This window comes from Coloeus monedula (assembly GCF_965178545.1).
Source record: "Coloeus monedula genome assembly, chromosome: 4".
NCBI lineage: Eukaryota > Metazoa > Chordata > Aves > Passeriformes > Corvidae > Coloeus > Coloeus monedula.
In genome coordinates, this window is record NC_138784.1 from 10,711,510 (window position 1) to 10,730,812 (window position 19,303).

The following is a 19,303-nucleotide window of genomic DNA, read 5'->3' on the forward strand; positions in this document are numbered from 1 at the left end:
CACACCAGGTTTGCATGGCAGAGGTGGCAGAGTCCCAGATGTCTCATTCCATAAAGCCATTCTATTCCTGGGGCAGTGACACACAAACAGCCGAGCTGGTGCCTCCAAGGAGGGACCCCAGCAAAGGAACCCCTGGGATTTTATCTCATCACAGCCTCCCCGTGGCCAGTCTTGCTCTTCCTCCTGAGTCTTCGGCTCCTGCCCCCATCTCTGTGTCCATCCACCTCGCAGGCATCACCCGTCTTCATCTCCCTTGTTGTCCAAAAGGTCGGCAGTTCCCGGCTCCTGCTGTGTCTCAGTGTCCAGTCACCTGGCTGGCATCACCTGCCTTTGTGTTTTTGTCATCCCAAAGGTCGGCAGTTCATCCTCTTGTCCCAGGCTCCCACCCAGATCTCAACCTGTACTTCAATCTGCATTTAAATCTGCATCTCAATCTGCATTTCCATCTGCAGCTTGCGAGCCCAGCTACCTGCATATAACCCATGACACTGCACCAGATGTGTTCCTCAACAGCAGTACATCAGCCAGCATATGCACTCGATCTACAGCCAGATTACAAGGCAAAAAATAAATCTAGCATTTAAAATTATATACAGTAGTTTATTTAAACAGCGATTAACTTTCATCAACAGTGCGTGCATTTCTGTTTTCCTTAAGAAACCCTGCCACTCTCAATCACAGCTGCAGCCCTCCTGCAGCACCCTGCTACTCGGTGGCTTAGAACCCAGCTTCACAGATAGTCACAGCCAATTACCATGCAGGGTTCTTACATTAAAATTAAGGTAACTGGAGTCAACAACCGCTGCTGAATGAAGGTAAAAGCTTGAGAACATTTTGCATAACAGTCATCAGCGTAGCTGATAGCTATTACAGTGTTCTGGTGCAGTAAGCCTACGCAGATCCTATCTCTCCTGCCTGTCTGTTCCAACATGCATCTCATCTCACTGGCAACCCTTTGCTTTAATTAGCTGAAATCTTTGCTTCAGCCTTTCATATGTCAACCAGCCTGTGTACACTTCCATATTTTTAATCAGTAGCCTGTTGTCTTTACTTTGTCATTCGCACTAGCATATAAATCTGCCCTTCTTATGATCCTCACTGCTTGGTAGAAGTCAAAACATGCTGTTTAATTTTCCTGTTCACTGATTTCCATTTGTTTCATGTTCAAATGCTGGCTCCTTTCCCCCTTTTGGGCATGCTGTGAGCATTAAACTTAGTGATTAAATGCCAAAAGAACAGTTCTTTTCCCCTTCCGTGCCCACAAATGGGTCATCCTAACCCTGGCTGGGATGCTTCCCTCGACGGCATGCCCGGTGCCTGTGTGCTCAGCCCGAATGGGGCTGGGGGGATGGGACCGCCGCGGGCTGGCAGAGTTTAGCTAACGATGGCTAAAATAAAACAGGTGCAAAACTTATGTGCTCTTCTAAGGTCGTGACTGGCTTCTTGCTGTTTCTTCTCTTTTTTTTTTTCTCTATTTTTGTTTTTCCTCATTAACCTACTACTGCAGAATATTTAATTTCACCCATGACACAGCTGAAGACACCAAGACTGAGAAATACTCGGATGTGAAAGAACAAGAGGGTCACATGTGAGTGTCCACTGGTTTTCACATTTTCTGGTTCACTGGGGGGCACTCAGTGGTTGTCTGCAGAGGTCTGACAGGTGGGATGGCTGGCCCTGGCATCTGTGCCTGGGACTGATCCCCCAGCTGAGCCTGGAGCGTGCTCAGGATGTCATCCAGCTTCTGGTCCATCTGCATGACCTGTTAAGGAATCAGAGAGCAGACGAGCTGTCAGATGGTTGCAAATGCTTCTGGTGAGAGGCATTCCGAGGCCAAAAGCAAGGAAAAGTCCTGGCAGGGAGCATGGGCATCTGAGAACCACCAGCTCCTGACTTTTGTCCAGCCTACTGCTCTAGACCAGATAACACTACAAAGTCACAGGGTAAATGGCAGCAGAATGACAGGACATGGCTGGCCCAAGGACTCAACTCAACCATTTTGTCTCTCAGCCTTTTCCCAGGGTTGATGATGATGATGCATCTTGCAAATATCTGCCTTGAAACTCCCCTTCACTCTTCGGTTTATTGTGAATGTTTTTTTCCCAGTACCTCTCCCAGCCTTCACCACCCTTGGTTGTAGGACATCATGCTTTCCATTAGTGTCTTGGGAAATGAAACAGCCTCCCCTCCCTTCACACTGTAAATAGATGCCTCTGTGATACGTTACAGTCAGAGATCCTACCAGATAGGGTGTTTATTCCCATGCGTTTTTAGGATAGCCTCCTAAAAACCACATAATAACACCAATGACTTCATTAAAAAAAAAAAAAAAAGAACAACCATTCTATAGGAAGACTGACATGCTAATTCCTTCTATCATTTCTTTGCTTTCTAGCTGAAATTTCTCAGCTGTAGTCCCTAGGTAAAGGAGTCTTTCCTAATTGTTATTATTATTGTTACCACTAAGCAGGGAAAGGCAAATCTGGATTGTTAAATGGACGCTTCACTCATGCTTCCCTGTATTTTTTTTTAAAGTTCTGACCTTTTTTTAGGAGCACACAGCAGGTATTTCCCCCCTGTGCTGGTAGGGCTTGCTTCTTGCTTTCACTGCAAATGGCTCCCACTCACCTTAGCATCACCCAGTGGGACAGGCTGGGGGCCGGGGGCTGCTGGACTTTGCTCCAAAGGCAGAACTATGGCCAGCATCATGTAATCAGCTGGGACCACTTCTAATGATGCTTGAGCACAGTGCAGCTTTGTGTTACAGATGAGCCCAAGAAAAATGAGCATTTTGAAGAACATTGAATGGTTCACTTTACAGTTATCTGCTGTGAAACTATGAGCCTCTGCAAACTGTGATCTGTCCCAGTGGGTCTAATAAACTTTGATAGCAAACCTTTTAGAGTGATATCAGATCTAAACTGAGCTTGCATTAAAATGTGAGGCAGAGAGAATGAGAGAGAGAAGGATTCCAGCCTTTTTCTGTGCAAAGATAACTTCGGAAATAGCCATTGGCAGCATGGACTGAAAGCTTAGCAGGCTGAGATTGCTTTAAAAACCAAGGCAAGGAAAATCACCTTATCTGCTTTCGCCTCTTCTGTCTCTTCTCACTCCAAGTGTTGGCTTCCCTGGGGGCCCCTCAAACCTCAAGGTACCAGGAGCTTATTCAAGTTCTATCTTTTTGGCAACCACTACTCTCTCCTAAGTACAACCTGCTGGGGGAAGAAGGAGTGGAAAACCTCTCCTACAGCATAGAGGGAGAGATGTGCTGGTCTCTCTTCCATTCCTACATTTACGACTGCTAGCTTCTGGTAGAAAAGCCCTTCTCCCTGCCTCCGTTTTGGTGTGGGTCTGGGTTATCTGAGGCAGAGTTTACAAGCAAGAAGGGAGTGTTTAGGACGTGGGCTGGACAGCAGAGACCTTCACTACAGTTTCTGCCTTCCAGGTGCATGGCCAGCACTGCCTGAGTAGTCAATCACTGACAAAAAGCACTGACATTGCTCTGTCTCAGGCACAACAGCCCCAAATACTGCTCAGCATTAACTTGGCTGAGAGTCTGCAAGTCACTAGTGGTTTAAGGGTTAAGCAGCATGGAATTAATTTAAAAACCACAGCCTTTATTTTCTCCTCCATTCTTGAAAAGCCTGTTTGGCTGATGCTGGTAATGACTCAACAGAATCTTTCTTAAGCAGAAATGTTGCTGCAGAGCACAAACTAAAGCAGAACTAATGTATTGCAATAGGACAAAAAGAGGTGTAGGCAGGGAAATGGGATCAGGCAGATGAAAGCTTTTCTGGGGCTTTCTTTTGTGAGGCTTTGTTGATTTCGATCTGCACGCTTTATCTTAGATAAGCTATGCCTGCATATTCCATATCATTTAAACTCACTGTATTTCACTGTGTTTTGCCAGCTCAGTGAAAGAATGTGACGGGGAATAATTTTATGCACTTTTCTTTCCAGGAGAAGAGGAGGGTGGAGAATATTCATTTGTAGGGATGGAAACTGAGAAATTCTTACATAGGGGAGTAGAATACACTACACTTCTGTCACACCTTCCACATGAGGATCAGTAAATATTTCCTGAGTGTCAGCAAACAAAACTGCAAAGTTCTCCTGTGTCAACCGTACACACAGGAGGGTTTTCTTGATAATTTTTGAGATTAGAAGCAGGACTCTGCAAAATTAAGTGGCCCATAAGAAAATGTAGTTAGTGGCAGATCTGTTCTAATCCTTAGCTTTGTATTTTATACACAGGCTCAGGCCACCCTTTTCTGGCTTCAGATGCTCTAAAGTATGCCTTACTTGTAAGCAAGCAACCAGGCTGGTAAAACTTTAGTCAGAAAGACAAATTCTTAAGCACCTTGTTGAATTGGGGCTTTTTAAAGAAGGGTCAGATTTGGAAGCTGGGTAACTGTGATCAGGGAGTGGCAAAAGAAGAGCTGTGGACACTTTGCCCGAAGTCAGTAGGATGACTTGCAGGGTTAGAGGAATTTTCATGTGGGTGAAGGTTTTTTTTTTTTTCCACAGGAGGCTCCTGATTTCAGGTTTCTCCAGATCTACCTCACAGCTCTTACTTTCCCTAAGCCCAAACAGAAGTTGCTTGTTTTGAGCAACACCCCCAAAGAAGTGCTGGGAAAGGGTTAAACTGAGCAACGTGTTTTTCAGATGAGTAAAGTGAGAAGCCATCCAGAGCTGGCCGAAGAGTTTCCAGAGAGATGTGATACGGCCCTGGAAGGCTCGGTGGAGACAGGTGAGCTTGGCAGCTGTCCATGAGCAAATGGCAACAAAACTCCTGTTCTCCCACATCACAATAGTGTGCCGGAGATGATCTATAAAATTGTTAAAATGCTTTAATATCCTTTCAACTGCCCTGTAGAAAAGAGACTTGCAAAAGCAGTTTAAAATATTGCACTGTTGTTATTGGGTCTGTGAGGTGAGCTGAAGGAGTGTTGAAATGTGTGTTTATTCTAACATCCCCCTGTGAAAGCAGGCTGGACTCCATGGTGACATGCAGCAGTGTTAGACAAAAAAATAAAAATGCCCTGCCACCAGCTCCAGCGAGGCACAGCAAGCCACAAAGTCACTCAACCCATGGAGCTCAAGGTGTCCCTCCCCTTCACCTTGAGCACTAGATTGGCTTTCAACACCTATGGGCTGTTTGAGGATACTTTTGAGCCTCTGTTTGCGAGAGCTGGTGTTGCTTAAATACCTCTTTTTACCTCAGTTGACTTCTGCTGCAGAAATGCCTTGTGGAGAAAGACCCCTGGAATGGCAGCAGGATGGAGGAGGAGGGCTGGGTCATACTGGGGATTTGCCACATGCTGGACAGATTCCTAACTGCCCTGAGAGCTTTTTTTTCCTGACATATTTTGCGCCCACAGACCATGAACAAAATGCATGTGTGGAAAACTCAGTTGGACTAGCCACATGGTCTCCCCAGCTCCTGTCACGTAGGCCAGAAAAATCCCTCCCCCTAGGTTTTGTCTATCTTTTTAATATGATTTCTGGAGGCTGGGAAAGCCAGTACCAATTATGTGCACAACACACTGACTTGAACTGTTTCCAGAGAAGCAGCAGAAGGGGAGGATGGTCTGCTGGAGCACTGGAGTAAATCTGTAAACCCACAAACACACTCACATGTTCCCAAGTCAGTGAAGCTTTGTATCAAAACTTAACCCCATTCATTACATAGAGTTGCTGTCACCTCCTGGAGGCTCTGCTCTGTCCCTCCCTGGAGCAGTCCTACCCGGGCTGCTGGACACGGCTGAGCAGGGCAGCCTTGGTGCAGTTGTCTGCAGCACCTCTGGGCTGCTGGTCCCAGGGATGCAGCACGAAATGGAGGAGGGAGAGGGGGCAGCCCAAGTTGTGCCACCAATCAAAATGTCATGGAGCAAGTTCTGCTTTTGGTTGAGCTGGATTGACTTTGGCTTCCTGTTTGTCTCACTGCAGTGCAGAAAGCTGTGAGCCCACAGGACAGCCCAAGGTGTCCTGGCAGGGGTGGAGGATGGAAGAGACCCTGTGTGGCTGAGGCCCATCCCCTGCTGACAGAGCTGCTGCACGAGGGGGGCTTTGTCCTGGGAGATAAGATATCCAGACCTCCCCTCCTTGCCATGCAGCCCTCATCCCACAGCAAACTGCAAACCTAAGCACGGACAACCCAGAGCCACCAGAACCCAGTGGAGCTCAGCAAGGGCATCCCCAGGGCTTTGCCTGGTGGTGTGATATTTTCCAGCTGACACTGCAAAGTCAAGCCCATCTGGGGCCATGTAAACATTATGTCCCAGCCTCGGGTTTCCAAACCACCGGAAGCCTGAGCTCAGCCCACTGAACACCCCTTCTCTAGCAGTGGCCCAACTCTGTGCTCTTGGCTTTGCCACCTCCTCTGTTTCCAGCCCTTGCTGCAGTTCCTGCTCCCGAGGTAGCTCCAATGAACCAGGACCCACTCTCTGCAGCTCTGACTTAAACACACCTGCCTGGAGGGTTTTAACACCAACTGCTTGGAAAAGAGTCATTTGATAGGTAGGATTTATTTCGTATGGATAGAAGTGTGCATATGAACCTTAGTCTGCCATGAGCTATTTCTACTGGCGTGTACTTGTTTCTGATACTCCCAGCTTGTTATTTGTGATAGGTCACCTAAGGTCAGTTTGTAGGAGAAAATGGTATTAATGTAGTAAAATCAGATGTGATTTAGTTGAACTGGTGTGATCCATTTTATGGATACTTCCACTTCTGACTCACGTGACATACTGATTTAGCTTAAGCTGGTTATCCTGAAATTTGTGCCATTTTCACATGTTGACCAGGTCTGTCACATGATGTTTCTTCTCATTCCAGATGGTGGACCGATTTGATTAGATTCTGTAAAGCCCGTGTTTAGCTTTATATGCACATCTGGTCTTGTAGCTTCTCTCTGCCTACAGTTACACCCAATTATTCAAACTAATTGCCTATTGTACAGTTCGAAGCCTGAATTGTTTATTTTAGGAATTGCTTTATTTTTTAGCATGTGGATTTATTGCTGCCCAGAGACTGCTGATTCTGGGAAGGAAAATCTTTTCTCTACAGCACTGCATGCAAAACTGCCTCCCTCTCACCTTGCTTGTATTGCTGGAGATATTTCACTGAGGTGAAATGCTGAATCCACTAAAACTTTTTTCCCTTCAGCAAGGCCAGGCAATGTCAATGTTGACATAGCTTGTTGGTAGCTGTGAGGAAGCCACTGGCCACACCAGCCACAGAGACTGGGACTGGCTTGGGGAGATTTCTCTTGTGCAAGGCGTGGCTCTAGTGCAGCCTCTGAGCCCGCTCCAATGAAGTGCTTATGGATGTGTTAACTTGAAGCATGTGAAGAATCTTCCTGAGTCCACCAAATATTTAAGTGCTTTGCTGGAGTAGAGCCAGAATGGTCAACAGTTTGCAGGGTTATACCTTTAGGATAAGCTTTTGGAGTCTCCTAAGTACTCATACACACATATGCCCAGAAATATATCTACACCACCATTTTTCAAGTCTCTGAGGAGCAATAATTGCCATCTATCATGATATCCTTCTTGAAAACACTTTGGCATTCGTATTAGCAGAGAACTAGCAGGTTGTGTCTCTTAAACAACAGGAAGGCTTTGATGAACAGCATCCCATTAACTGTCTGGTTTTGGGATGTGTTGTAACAGATTTGGAATTGGTCTCAACTCTACAACGATGCTGTAGGAAAATAGCCAGGTGGCCAGACACAGGGAAACACCTCACTGGGGGACATCAGTGTCCTGTAGCCAACTGCCAGCACTCCCTGGCCCAGCACTGAGCTGTGCACCCCTTGCTGGGCTCTGCTGAGGGTGCAAACAGCACAGAAGCACCAGCTCCAGACCAGGGGAGCTCTGGACAGTAACTTCAAAGGTCTGGTAAACAGGTACATGAGTAGAACCTAGATAAGCTCCGTTGCCATGGCAGTTGTTCTGGCAGACCCAATTCTTCATGAACACCAAAAAAATATATGAACTACCAGACTGTCTTGTTTGACTTATTCCGTGTACCCCTCAGCAGATACCAGCTGTTTATTTTCATTCCATGAAACTTATCTAGATAATGCCACAATTTTCCAGGCCTCCCTTCCTTTATCCCAAACATCCCCACCCATCCTTAGGTCAGGTGTTACAACCTCTGTCGGCCTAGAGTATAGTAATCTTTATTTTAAGTATAGCTTCATTTATTTTGGTTTCCATCTACCTTTCCTGTTTCAATGGTAGCACAGAGGTCTATCCCTGTGCCCTGTGCCCCTGGGGTATTTCCTGCTGGTACCCTCTCGGTGAGCATTTTATTTTTGTATTTCCCATGCCACAGTTGCACTGATGAAGCTCTCCAGTAAGACCTGTGTCTGTGGTTGCTGTTTCTGGTGTAAGATGCTGTTTGCTTAACTGCTAAGCAACTATCACAAGTTGAGCCCTGGCTTTCTAAAGCAGGCCTGGTCAGCACACAGATCATGTGCTACTGCTTTGGGGAAGGTGTGATTTATTTTTTGAATATGAATCCTCTCTTCCTAAACAAATGAGGTTTGGCTGAAGATGTATCTGTGTGTATATTGCCACGGCAGCTTTGGATGAAGCTGGCCAACTTCAGGCACGTTTGCCAGAGAGTCCTTACAGATATAAAGTTCATACAGATTTCTGGAAGTTTGGCACTTGTGCAGAAGACAGACATCCAAATTAGAGCCTCTTTGAGGGAAAGGCAGAAGAGGAAGGTGAACTGTATTATTAGACCCTGGAGAATCCACACAGGATGCCCTGACCACAGGAAAAGCTTTATTCAGCTCTTGCCCCTTATTAGCCTCAGATAATCAACCACAAAATAGAGAGTCACAGGAAACCAGGCAGCATAATTTCTACTGCTCCCAGAAGTACTTGTTTCTGGCTCAAGAAATTCAAGTGGTGCCACTCTTTGAGTGGACACTAGGGTAACTTCCCACAGCTGCCATTCCACAGCAGCAGCACTTGGCCGCTGGCTGAGCCGGACCCTTGTGAGAGCTTGTCCCATTCCAGCTCTTTGCACACGCACCTGTCTGTCTTTGTGTCTGCAGCCAGTGCTTTCTGACGTTTGGAATTTGTTCCCCCCAGTAGGTGAATGAGACTTTGCAGAACTCTCTGTCTCCTGAGTCACACACATAAATGGATATTTCTATTGTTGCAGGGCATTTTGTTCCTCACCCTCCTCTGGATCCTGCTCAGATCCTCCCTGTAATCTTGCCGTCTCTCTCTGTGACATCGCTCCTCAGCCACACCCGGGATGACGCACTGCCATTTCTCAGCTCATTGCACTGTGTGGCTACAAGTCCTGCTGCAGAACCAGCGTGGAGGCAAACAACAGGCAAAAATAGAGCCAGGCTGGCCTCAAAGGTGGATCTGCAGCCTCTGTGAGTCACGCTGCAATTTCACAATAAAGCCACCTTGGAACTTACGCTCCAAGATGCTGATTAATTTAATTTTTAAATCTCTAAACAATACTGGGCAGAGAGGAACAATAAGAAGGAAAAGCAGCACTGAGTATTCAGATGATACCAAAGGAGCACTGAGAAAGAAGTGACCTTATGCCTTTCACTAGATGGGTGCGATAACTCAGCATTTTAGATGGGTGTGATGAACTTGGTGTTTGCATCTCACCTAACCCTTGGAAGAGATGGGATCAAGCCTTCTATGCTCTGATTGCTTTGCCTTCACTTTGGCTTTTTTGAGCTCAGATAAATCCCCTCTGTGAGAACAACATCTAACCACACCAGCCTCATGGCTAGATAGGGTTCACCAGTTCCTGCAAGAGAGAGGTCACTTTGGACTGATTCTTCTCAGCTGAGTTGCAAGAATAACTTGCTGATACTGAACCCAGTGGGAGAATTCCCTTAATCCAGCCCTGGCGACCTGACACAGATGATGGACTGTGTGTGCCAAGGTAACTTTCACACACTTTATCACAGGTGTTGATACACAACTACCCTCCATTCACACACACACACACACACACACACACACACACACACACAGAGCTTCAAATTATCAGCTCATCTTTACTTATAGGTTGGTGAGAAGGGCAAAGCGAGAGGGAGAGAGGGAATGCTGTTATTGGGAGGAGTACAGGCATCATGGTGATGGAGATTTAGATAGAGAGACATGTAGGTACTAGAAGAGTTCCAGGCAGCTCTTGTAGGACTTGACCAGGAGCTCAGAAACCCAAGATCCAGTCTATACCCCAGCCCAGCCTTTCTGCATTGAGGACAAGTCACTTCCTGGATGAGCCTTACCAATATTAACCACGTGGATCACATAATCTGTCATTTCCTGTGTTTCTGACATGAAATCACTTGAAATTGGATAGGTTTCAGTCTTGGAACAAAACAGAAGACCCAGACCAACACAAAGGTAAGAGTAATCTAATATGGGGGCTGAAATGTTGGCTATAGGAAGGAAGGAAGTTGTGTTGGAAAAAGAAGATCAGTCCCTGTTGGCAGAGGACAGGAGAAGAGAAGGTGGTGGTGGTACTTTGCCTTTCTTAGTGTTGGCTCTTGGAGGATTGACATGGACACAGTAGAACAAGGCTGGAAGTGTGGCCTGCTGCTCATCCCAGGAAGAGAAAAGTGATCAGGAAGCAAAAGGATGATTGTCTGGAGATCAGAGAGTGTCACTGGGAGGCCACTGTCTGGGTCTCTATTTTCAGCTTACACCATTTTAGCCAAACCCTGTAGCCAGAGTAAGGGTTGCTCTGTGTGCAGATTTGTGCTGCTGTCAGAAAAGCCAAGTTCACAACATGTCCTGGGGATTGTGGAGCCTGTCCTGGGCCCTCATTCTGCTGTGCCCTGTTTCAGTGAAAGCAATGCAGGAAACTTGGGAGAAGCTCACTTGTGAGGGTCTTGGGAAGTGAGAGCTGGGCCTTTGCACCATGAGCTGTCGAACAGGTTAAATGAAAACTTGTGCCCTCATTCCTTCTCTGCTCAGCATGGGATGAATCCCTGGGGTTATCTTTACACAACACACTCATTGAAACTCCCATGGGCTCTGAAGGTGCCACAGGACTTTGCCCAACACTCATGAGGCGATTGGAAGGAGAAGCTGCAGAAGCACAGTGTGCTGTTACGTGTTTAAACAGCCAGGATTACAAAACACCATTGTTTCCTCATTAAAACACAGAAACCCAAAGCAAGTGAAATATTATCAGGCAGTGCTGACTGAGGGTGTAGCAGTTCTTGATTCTGACTGACTCAAACATGCTCTGTTGAACTCTTTGGTTTTAGCCTGTCTGGCTTATCTGTCATTTGATGGATTTTACTGGCTTGACGGTGTAGTCCAGGCCTGATTAACAGCACTGCCACACATTTTTAATGAGTTCTTGAAAAAACCATGGCAAGTGGGTAGACTCTGGACTCCCTCATCCACATTTGGGGCCACAGTGACCTGGTGCTGAGGGTGTCCATCTGTGTTCAGTGACACCAAGCAACAGCATTTTACCCCAGATCAGCAAAACCCACAGGCATTGATGGTGCAGGAAAAACAACAATGCAGCAAGAAACGGTTCCTGACTTGATCTGGGATAGCTCAGCACCTGGAAGGGTCTGAGCAATGTGTGGGGTGTGACAACACAAACCAGTGCATGAACAGGCTGTAGCTGCAGTACCGTGTATGCAGGACAGCAGAAGAGGTTGCAGGGACAACGAATTTGGCTGGATGTGTCTTTTTCTCCTTCCCAAGCTAGAGAATTTATTATGTTCTGTAGCTAAAGAGATGTCCATGGGCATTTAAAACACTGACTGAGAACAGAAGACTGAGCAAAGCAAATTTCCCAAATGCAGAATCTCAACAGCAGCCATTTTCCATTTCTTTCGTGCTTGAAAAATAAGCGAGAATTTTGAAAAATCAGCAAGGCTACATCCCCAGGGGAGACTCAAATAATGCATTAATTAAAATGAAGAAAGGGAGGTGTCTTATTTGAACTCTGCTGAGCTGGATGGATTACCTATGAGAGCTGGCAGTGACAGGACAGCTGTGTGAAGAAGCCTGTGGCAGAAGCACCGGCGTCTTACACAAACAACAGGAGACAGGGCGGGAGATGCAAAGCCATAATTGCCAGATAGATTTCTTCCTCATGAGGCACTTGCTAAGTCAGCAGAAACCTGCCTCAATTTTCTGTTGCAAGGCACTGTGCTGTTAATTAAGGGGAAAAAAATATTCAGCTATGACTACTATCACTTTTACAGCTCTTTAGCCTTATCCTGCAGGGAATGCTGCCAGGGGAGATGAGTATATACCATATATATATATATATATATATATATATATATATATATAAATTTTCTCCTCCATGTTTCTTCTTTTTCATATATCATTGCAGAGAAAAAGTACAGCAATAAAAAGGGACGTGTATTAACATGAACATGGAGGTGTACGAATATGAGAATGGCCTGGTGAGATTTCACTGTCCCAGCATTTAGCAGAACAGTTTAAACCAGTGCTGCAGTTTAATTAAGATTTTGGGTTACTGGGTTTCTTGAGGTTCTAGAGGTGGAACTGGGAAGCCATGGAGATCTTCACACAAATTTCTGCCACGAGGGAAAACATATATTTTTCAGGTCAGAAAGCTCAAATCCATTAATAAAAGAGGAATAAGCTAAAATTCATTAATAAAATAGTGAAAAAATTCATTAAAAAAAGTCATTAATAAAACAAAACTTGTGACTACTGAGAACCCCACAGATTTAATTGCTTACAATAAGTAGCTACATCTACTTATGATAGAATTGTAGAAAACTTTAGGGTGGGAAAAGACCTTCAAGATCATCGAGTCCAACCTTTGATTTACTTTTACTCACCATGAGCTGTGACTTTGATCTACTGGCTCAATATAATCTATATGTCTAAGCCATAGTTAAAAATGCCTGGGTTATTTGCTGGAGCTGCCTCCAGTCTGGATCCCAGGGCCATGGATGCCTCCTCCTCCATGCAGAAGTGACCATTTTACTGCTGGCAGATTACACAGGAGCAGAGGGAAAAAGCAAAAGCCCCAAGAAGAGGGTCTTATGCTGTGCTCCAGCTGAGGCACAGTGCACCCCACCAAAAAAAATGGGGCTCCTCACCCTTCTTCCCCTCACCTCTGCCACAGTCAGCTGAAATGTCCATGGTAAGGCACAAAACTGCTTTTTTTCTAGGAATTTGGGTTAAGGTTTTAATTACTGTTAATAAGGATGTGGATTTTATGTCCTGCAAAAAGATTAAGAAAAAATTCTCCAAGCCCCCAGACTGTGCCAAGCCTGGGTAAAAGCAAATAGTTTCTTTGCCATGCAATCTAATTTCTCCCCTTTATTGTTTGCTAATGATCTGCAGAAGAGAAAAATCACTGTGAAATACATGATCCCCTCCCCTTTCATTTTTAAAACACTGAAAAACCTCCATTCAAATCTTTGTTTGTTTTTGCTTATCATTCCTGAAAAATTCATCAAAATCAATACAATTTTTTGCAGCGCAGCAGATCCTGAAGTTTTGCCTGGGAAGGGACTTCCTGATGCAAGAGCTCCTGCCAGCTTTAATTCAGACACTTGAGACTTAGCACGTGCCAAAAGCACACGTCCTGTTGGGAGTCTCGGGAGCCAGCCTGGCTCACAGAGATCGTGGAGGAGTCTGGGAGACAGGAGGTTCTCTCCTTCCCAAGCTGCTGGATGCCCTGCTAGGAGCACCAGGCCACAGCACCCTTATGGGCAGGTCCAAGGTGTCCACATTTCCTCTCCCCTGGCCAGAGCTCTGCAGAGCCTGCTGCTCTTTATCGCAGGCACGGAGCGGAAGTGGCTTGATTTGTAATGCTTTTGTATGATGTACTTATGGACAACCAGCTCTTTGGAAAGCTCTCCTATACCCTGTTAGCTCCAGGTGGAGTCCTGTGTACATCTGCCCTGGGTCCAGGGTCTCTCCCAGTCTGGGGAAACCCTGACCTTCCCCTCCTCTCTGATTTTGTGGCCTGTCCCTGGTGCACAGTGTTGCCCCACTAACCAGCCTTGGGCTGTTTGGCTGCAGAGCCATCACTGCTGTTCTGGGGCTCGAGCCCTTCACCTCCATCCCCCGGTCTGGCAAGAGAGGCAGAGGGGAGCAGGACCCGTGTGCACAAGGGGGGGATAGTGAAGGCCTGCGCATCTGTGGTGCCAGCCAAAATGCTGTGCTTTCCTCAGCCCTATGCAGAGTTTCCCAGGGCCTTCCCCAGGGACTCACAGGGATTACTCAGCTCACAGTGGTTTCAGTGCCATACCCTGGGTCAGAGCAGGATTTTGGACACAGCTCTATTTACCCACATCACTTGGGCATGGCCAGTGAATATGGCAATCTGAAACACTGTTTTTGAAAGCCAGATGTGGTGCTCATGAGTGGATCTGCACTGGCAGCTGGGGAAGATTAAATCATCTTGTTAGCCACAGGGCAGCATGGTGTGGTACTTGGTATGTTAGGCAGAGCTGAGAGAGACTTTGGTAATGAAACCAAAAACTTTCCTGGCCCCCAAAGTCTGAAAAGGTTCAAGAACCTTTCAGTTCTTGAGCAGATTTATAATTTCAAGGAGGAACCTCTAAAAACACCCCGGTATGTGCACAATTTTGAGCCTGGACCCAGCCACACTTGGCACTTTGAGAGTTTTGCTTTGGGTTTTTTGCATACAAATCCAAAACACAATGTAGACTCAGCAGGGAGGAACCAATGCAAACCAAAACTGCTGAGTTTTGCACAGCTCTAATTATAATCTCTTCACAGTGCTGGTTTTATTTATTATTGTTTGTACTGTGGTAGCAGCGTGGGGCTCCAACCAGCTCTGGGGCTGCGCTGTGGTAAAGGCAGGAGAGGGAGGCAGCATCCCCAGTCTCAAGAGTGTATAATCTAAATAAACAAAAAAGATAAAGAATGAGGGAAAGACATAAGGCACGTAAGCAGAGCGATTGGGAGCAGTGTTGGCAAGACAACGCTTCTCTTTGCGTCTCTCTCACCCACACACAAAATCATGTTTATTTATCCTGTAAACCCTTCAGGGTCAGGGCTGCATTTTCCAAAATGTGTAGGGAGATGGGATGCAAGAAATGTGTGGAGAAATGGAGGTGCTGAAGGCAGCAGCAGGAGATCAGCAGCCCATGGGGCTGCCATGCCAGATTTTGGCAGCAAGGGTGGGAGCAGGAGGAAGGTGATGGGGAGGGAGGGACAGAGCAGGAGACTGAGTGCCCTCCTTAGCTTGGGTCAGGTCAGAAAGCCCACTGTGACAACCTGGGACAAGTCACCAGACCACTCCATGCTGCAGATTCCTCTAGGGTTGAGCAGAGATAAAATGGCATAATTCTTCCTTGGTGTAAACTGCTTTGAGATACTCAGGTGAAAGGTGCTAGAGGAATGCAAAGATTTATTTTTCATAAACCTCTTGACATATTCTTTTCAGTGCCAAGTCAAGGCCTGAAGCCAGGAATTTTGGAGAAACAGACTTCTCTCTAATTATATATATATATATATATATGAATATAAAAATATATTTATGAAAGAGGCCAAGGTATATTTTTTCAAAATGAGGGCTTAGGTTAGATTTCCTAAATCTATATATAGGATCTTAAATGAACAACCAGATTTAAAATCAGGACACTTAATTAAAACTGAGTTCAGGAGTCTAGCTATAAGTTCTTACTTGAAAATGTTTAGCCACAAGCTAGATGGAAGTTTCATATCTTAAAAGAAGTTTTTAATGTCTGGTTTTGTTTTTTATTTTTTTCCTGTAGGATTTAGGTGAAAGTTTGGGCCATTATTCACCATTCTGCAACTATTAATTAAAACAAACAGCTCTCTGAACCTATTTCTCACAATGGGGAAGATTTATATCTTGAAACTGAAGCTTGTTTTTTTCACTGTTTTCTACACTGCGTAAACATCCAAGGATGTTATTGCAGCAATCACCAACACAAGCTCTCAGAGCTCCTTGCCAGGCTTGTGATATTTATTGCTTGAAAAGCCCCAGCTCCCGGAGTGAAGTGATTAGATGAGAACCTCAGCTTTCAGTTCAAAAACAAAAAGTCATTTTGAGAGAAATGGGAAACCATGAGCAGAAGGCAGAGTCAAGGGTCCAAATATCAGAAAGGCAAGCAAAAAGAGAAAACCCCACATGTATTATTATTTTTTAAAGCCTAAGGACACTTAAACCAACCTCCCCCTTATAATTTGGCAGAGGGGGGCTGACTCATGGCTTGTGGCTGCCAGGGCATGGCCGTGGCAGGGGTTACTCATCGCCTTGGAGTGCCCAGAGGTTTTTCCCCAAGGGGCTGCTCACCCTCTGCTGGGCTGCACGTGTTTGTACTGCCAGGTGCTGGGCTCCAGCCACTTCTATTTTCATGTTATCTTTTTCTTTTTCCTTTCAAACCAACTTTACTGAGGCATTTGTTTATGAAAATATTCTGCACAAGGAATTAGCACCGACTTGGCAAATAGAGACAATAGGTCAACTCCTGGTCCTTCCAAATCTGACAGGATCTCTTTAGCTTTCATAAAAAGAAGAAAAACAGAACTATTCAAAAGTCTTGGCCGCCAAATAGTCCATAAGCCCATAACAATGTAAAGCAAATGTAAATATTATATGATGAAATGCATTTTTCAAAAATCCCTCTTTTCTCAGCAGTTAGATGGGCTTTATATACAATGGGAGGATTCATTCCTGAAGGTAACTCCAGCCTATGAAACAAACCCCTACATATCATGGCCTAAAATATCTATTTTATACAATGCTTTTACCTTGTGAAAGCTCATTCAGCCTCCTGATTTATGAAGGCTGTACTTCTCCCTGCTCTGCTCTCCACACACCCTCTGGGGAGAGGGGAAAAATACAAAGAAACCTGACTAACTCCAGTGTGACTAAGGGGCATTAATACTGGAAAACCCATGCAAGGAGTGCAACAAAAACACAAGCAGGATAAAAACAAGAATGTTTGTGCATGGCAAAATAGCACGTGGTGAAACCTTTTGTACACAAAAGGCAGGGTGGGGATGCCCAGATGAGGCAGGAGAGAGGAGTGTGGTCTTTTCAGCTGGCTGGAGGTACAGCCCATAGCCATGTTGCACTTTGTATGGTTTGCATTTGTTCATTTATGGGGTACAACTCCCACCTCTCTTCAGGGTGCAGTTAAACCTGATTTCTTCAAATGGTGGCTTCAGGAATCAGGACAGCTATAGACCAGCAACAGATACAGCTCAGAGGAGAGATAAATCTCCTCTTGCAGGAGTGAATAGATGCCAGAATACTCTGAGATGCCCCTCTTTACCAGAGAACCTTGCATTATGAATGTAGCTCTCTACTGGAGCTTGGGTTGTGCCTCAATAATGACCTGGTATTGTCCTTTCTGTTTCAGACATACTTTGTGAGCTGGTGGAAGACAAATGTTGGACACACCAGTGCTGTCAGCTGCTCCAGCACTCTTGAGGAACGCCATTCTTCCTATTGCTGCCGTTAACTCAGCCACACACCCTGCCAATAAACCATAGCAAGAGCTGCCTAACAGGTCATCCTCACTGCACAAGAGCGGGCAGTTTGCCAGCACCAGACAACTTAACCACCAACCGTGGCTGTTCTGGGATAGCCAAATTCCCGAGGGTAATGGCAGCCCCTTCTGAACCGATGTCTTGTCCCACTGAAGTCCTGGGGCTTCCCAAACTTTTGGAATCACAGCTGGTGAACACAAAGGTGCAGCCTGATACAGTCCTACTGTTCTGCGCGTGCTGTTGTGGTCCAGAGTGAGCCAGCACTGGGGTGTCCACAGCTGGTGAAACCCAGGCCAAGTGTCTCTGCTCTGCCACGTCTCAGCCTGGGTGAGCTGCTGAGCACTGTTTTGTCAAGGTTACAAGGCAGGGCTGAAGTGGCCTCCAGCCAAATCATCACCTACCCAGTCCTTACGTCCAGAGAGATGCACAAAGGCAAACAGCTGGAACAACTGGGCACTCGCTGGAAGGGAGGGCACGACAAACCAGAGACTTCTCGTTGACTTTCGCAGACAGATCAAGGGACAAAGGCAAGTATCCCACAATAACTTGGCAAATACCTCAGTACAATGCTCAAGTCTGTGGGATGTGGCTTCACAGAAGAGCTCACCACCTAACACAGCCCAAAAAGCTTGGCACAACCATATGGTTCAACTCAAACACTGCTCCAGACTTTGGAGGCTGAAACTCAAGAATGCCAGGCCCAGAAAAATTCTGCTGCAAAGACAAAGTCAAAGCAACTCAGGCAGATTCGTAGATTGAAATGGAAATGCCCTCACCGTACTGATTACTTAACGCCATTTTATTTCTTCCTTCCCCTTTGAAGAGAACTGTTGTGCGAGCAAACAGAGCCTCAGTTCTCTTGTTGAAACTCCTGACGCCAGTGATCTCCCACTTCCATGCAAAGCAGAGCTATGTGGAAGTCATAGGGTCAATTTGTTTACCTTGCCTGTGGCAAGGCTTGGGTTCATCAGGTTAATTCCAGTAGTTGCTAAAAGGTCTTGAAATTTTTCCTCTGGTGTCATATGGCTTTTGCATTTTTTTTTTATTTCAAAGCAGGGGGTAACCATGAACTGTTCAAAACACACCGAAGTAAACAACATTTTTCTGCATCAAGCTCATCCTGTGGATTAATTCATTTGCATTTCTGGCCCTTTCAAGTGAGGGGAAGTCATACAGATGTGAGCAGTCATTTAAGGATTTTAAGGGTTATGGTTCACATCATCCAAAATTGATACCAGGACTACTCATTCACAGGAAAAGGAAAGATTATGGTGGACATACTGATGTTTTGGGGAAAATAGGGGATTTTTAATAATAAAGAAATGTATTTTACAACTGCTATTATTTGTTTAAGTTCAAGCCTCTGGCACATCCACACTGATCTGTTGTGAATTGCTTCTTTGTTTTTGGTGGTAGAAAAGTTGATTTCATATTGCTGATTCATCTACTGGGTTTGGATTACTCTTGTTATCCTTTCAGATAATGGACCATTGAGCCTGCAAACAAGTCTGCTGTCTGGTACCATCAGCTGATGTACATCAGATTTCTGAAATTGAGTAGTTCCAGTTCTTGGGGCTTGCATGTATGAAGGAAAAGCAAGAACTTCATGACAATCAGGGCAGCAAAACACTCTTGCTCAAGAACCAGCACATCTTAAATATTGCTAGGGTGAACTAGGCCTGTATACAGGAACGAGTTAATCCTGAGATAACTGTCAATAATTTGCCATTAGCCATGGCTATTGATTCTGCAGCCTGGCCTTGGGTGAAAATGTAAAAAACCCCACAGTGGCA

The 19,303-nt window shown here is 45.5% G+C and overlaps 1 protein-coding gene across 1 annotated transcript in view; it reads right to left on the reverse strand.

Moving 5' to 3' along the window:
* Positions 1-1,606: 1,606 nt before the first annotated feature.
* The window catches only part of LOC309572709 (potassium voltage-gated channel subfamily KQT member 1-like), a gene marked incomplete at both ends in the record, with an annotated part of 421,148 nt that continues 403,451 nt past the window's right edge, over positions 1,607-19,303 (reverse strand). The window contains one exon of the mRNA XM_082281146.1: positions 1,607-1,762. Within this exon, the coding sequence (XP_082137272.1) occupies positions 1,607-1,762 (156 nt within the window). The remainder of the gene's footprint in view (positions 1,763-19,303) is intronic.